The sequence below is a fragment of the Octopus sinensis genome, linkage group LG27 (genome assembly GCF_006345805.1).
Source record: "Octopus sinensis linkage group LG27, ASM634580v1, whole genome shotgun sequence".
NCBI classification, from domain to species: domain Eukaryota; kingdom Metazoa; phylum Mollusca; class Cephalopoda; order Octopoda; family Octopodidae; genus Octopus; species Octopus sinensis.
This window is the reverse complement of record NC_043023.1, coordinates 7,218,253-7,220,752: the sequence shown is the minus strand read 5'-3', so window position 1 is coordinate 7,220,752 and position 2,500 is coordinate 7,218,253. Positions and strand designations below refer to the sequence as shown.

The 2,500-nt window shown below is 44.0% G+C and overlaps 1 protein-coding gene across 6 annotated transcripts in view; it reads right to left on the bottom strand.

Annotated features, from left to right (window-relative positions):
* LOC115225398 (ras-related protein Rab-37-like) overlaps positions 1 to 2,500 on the bottom strand; it is a 105,645-nt gene that overhangs the window by 25,651 nt on the left and 77,494 nt on the right. For 3 of the 6 annotated variants that reach the window (XM_036514349.1, XM_029796353.2, XM_036514351.1), the window contains one exon: positions 619 to 685. The exons of the other annotated variants lie outside the window; for them this stretch is intronic. In XM_036514349.1, the coding sequence (XP_036370242.1) occupies positions 619 to 685 (67 nt within the window). The remainder of the gene's footprint in view (positions 1 to 618; positions 686 to 2,500) is intronic. 6 annotated transcript variants of the gene reach the window in all.

Below are 2,500 nucleotides of genomic sequence, written 5' to 3'. Positions count from 1 at the left end.
AGAAGATGTAGTGAAAGTGGTGGGAGTAGTAAGAGGAAGTACAGAGGTAGTGGCAGTGGCAGGAGAAGGCATAGTGAGAGCAGGAGTAGCAAGTAAGTAAGTGGCAGTAAGAGATGTAGAAGTGGCAGTGGTGGTAAGAGTAGTAGTAGCGGGAGGAGGAGACGGTATAGAGGTGGCGGTAGTTGTAGCAGGAAGAGCAGGAGTAGGAGGAGGTATATATGTGGTGATAGTGGTAGCAGGAAGAGGTATAGAAAAGGTGGCAGTAATAGCAGCAGGAGGAGCAGGAGTAGGAGGAGGTATAGATGTGGTGATAGTGGTAGCAGGAAGAGGTATAGAAAAGGCGGCAGTAGTAGTAGCAGGAGGAGGAGGAGATGTAGTGAGTGTGGTAGGAGGAGTAGCGCTAACAGAGCAGAAAGAGGCGTCGCAGGAGGAGGAGTTTAGGATAGGAGGAGGAGTTTAGGATTGGAGGAGGAGTTTAGCAGAAAGGATTGGATTAGTTGCAATAGTAATAACAATGGTAATGCTAATAGTAGTAGTAATGGTAGTAATGGTAGTAGTAGTAGTACTAGTATTAGTAGTAGTAGTAGTAGTAGTAGTAGTAGTAGTAGAAAGACCTACCATCAGCGTCACGGTAGTATCCCCGAGTGATACTGCGGAATCTCTCTTGTCCAGCCGTGTCCCAGATCTGTAAAGTAATTTTGAACAAAACACATACTACCACCACTACTACCACCGCCACCGCCACCACCACCACCAACACCAACCACTGACACTACTGCCACAGCTACTTCAACTACCATCAACACCACAGCAACAACGACAACAACAACTGCTAGACTATGAGTGTTATTACTAAACTGACACCACCACCACCACCACTGCCACAACCACCACCACCACCACAACCACCACTACTGTGATTTACACCAGCACCATCACCATCACCATTGACAACACTATTTTACTCTTTTAGTTGTTTCAGTCATGTGACTGTGGCCATGCTGGAGCACCGCCTTTAGTAGAGCAAATCGACCCCAGGACTTATTCTTTGTAAGCCCAGTACTTATTCTATCGGTCTCTTTTGCCGAACCGCTAAGTTACGGGGACGTAACCACACCAGCATCGGTTGTCAAGCAATGTTGGGGAGACAAACATATACACACACATACATACATATATATATATATATATATATATATATATATATATGGGCTTCTTTCAGTTTCCGTCTACCAAATCCACTCACAAGGTTTTGGTCGGCCTGAGGCTATTGGTCTCTTTTGCCGAACTGCTAAGTTATGGGGACGTAAACACACCAGCATCAATTGTCAAGCGATGTTGGTGGGGACAAACACAGATACACAAACATATACAAACACACAACATACACACATACATATATATATACATACATATATATATATATATATATATATATATATATATATATATATACGACAGGCTTCCTTCAGTTTCCGTCTACCAAATCCACTCACAAGGCTTTGGTCGGCCCAAGGCTATAGTAGAAGACACTTGCCCAAGGTGGCTCGTAGTGGGACTGAACCTGGAACCATGTGGTTCATAAGCAAGCTACTTACCACACAGCCACACCTACGCCTATAAAGCCAGTGATGTATGAGATAAAGGGAGGCGAGGCATGGCTTATGTAATGTAAGAGCGGTACTTTGGTCTGAGATGGCCAGAAAAGCTGGACAGCTGACAGTAATTTCTGACTGACCGATAAAATGATGGTTTTGAACCATCATCACCGTCATCGTCGTCGTCGTCATCATCATCATCGTCATTCTCATCATCAACATCATTGTCATCATCCTCATCATAATCATCGTCATCATTCTCATCATCATCAGCATCATTGTCATCATTCTTATCATCATTGTCATCCTCATTATCATTCTCATCATAATCATCATCGTCGTCATCATGATCATCATCATTGTCATGTGCATGTGTATGTGTGCATGCATGTGTGCGTGTGTGTATGTCATGGAGTTGGAGTCAGAGTCAGAGTTGTGGAGTTAGACATGGTGGAGTCGGAGTCAAAGTTCTAGAGTTGGAGTCAGAGTCATGGAGTTGGAGTCAGAGTTGGAGTCATGGGGTCAGAGTCATGGAGTTGGAGTCAAAGTTGTAGAGTTGGATTCAGAGTCATGGAATTGGAGTCAGAGTCGGAGTCATGAGGTCAGAGTCATGGAGTTGGAGTCAGAGTCGGAGTTGTGGAGTCAGAGTTGTAGAGTTGGAGTCAAAGTTCTAGAGTTGGAGTCAGAGTCATGGAGTTGAAGTCAGAGTCGGAGTCATGGAGTCAGAAACAATTAAGGAGCAGCTGGAGTCAGAGTCAACATCAGTAAAACTATACTGACTCTGACTCACAATACCTTTATTCTTTAATACAAACCAGTTATAACATAAAGGCCTACTCAAAGTACAAGCGTATGCATATGCTGTATGACCACAATCACTTAATTACACAAAGAGGAGGCGG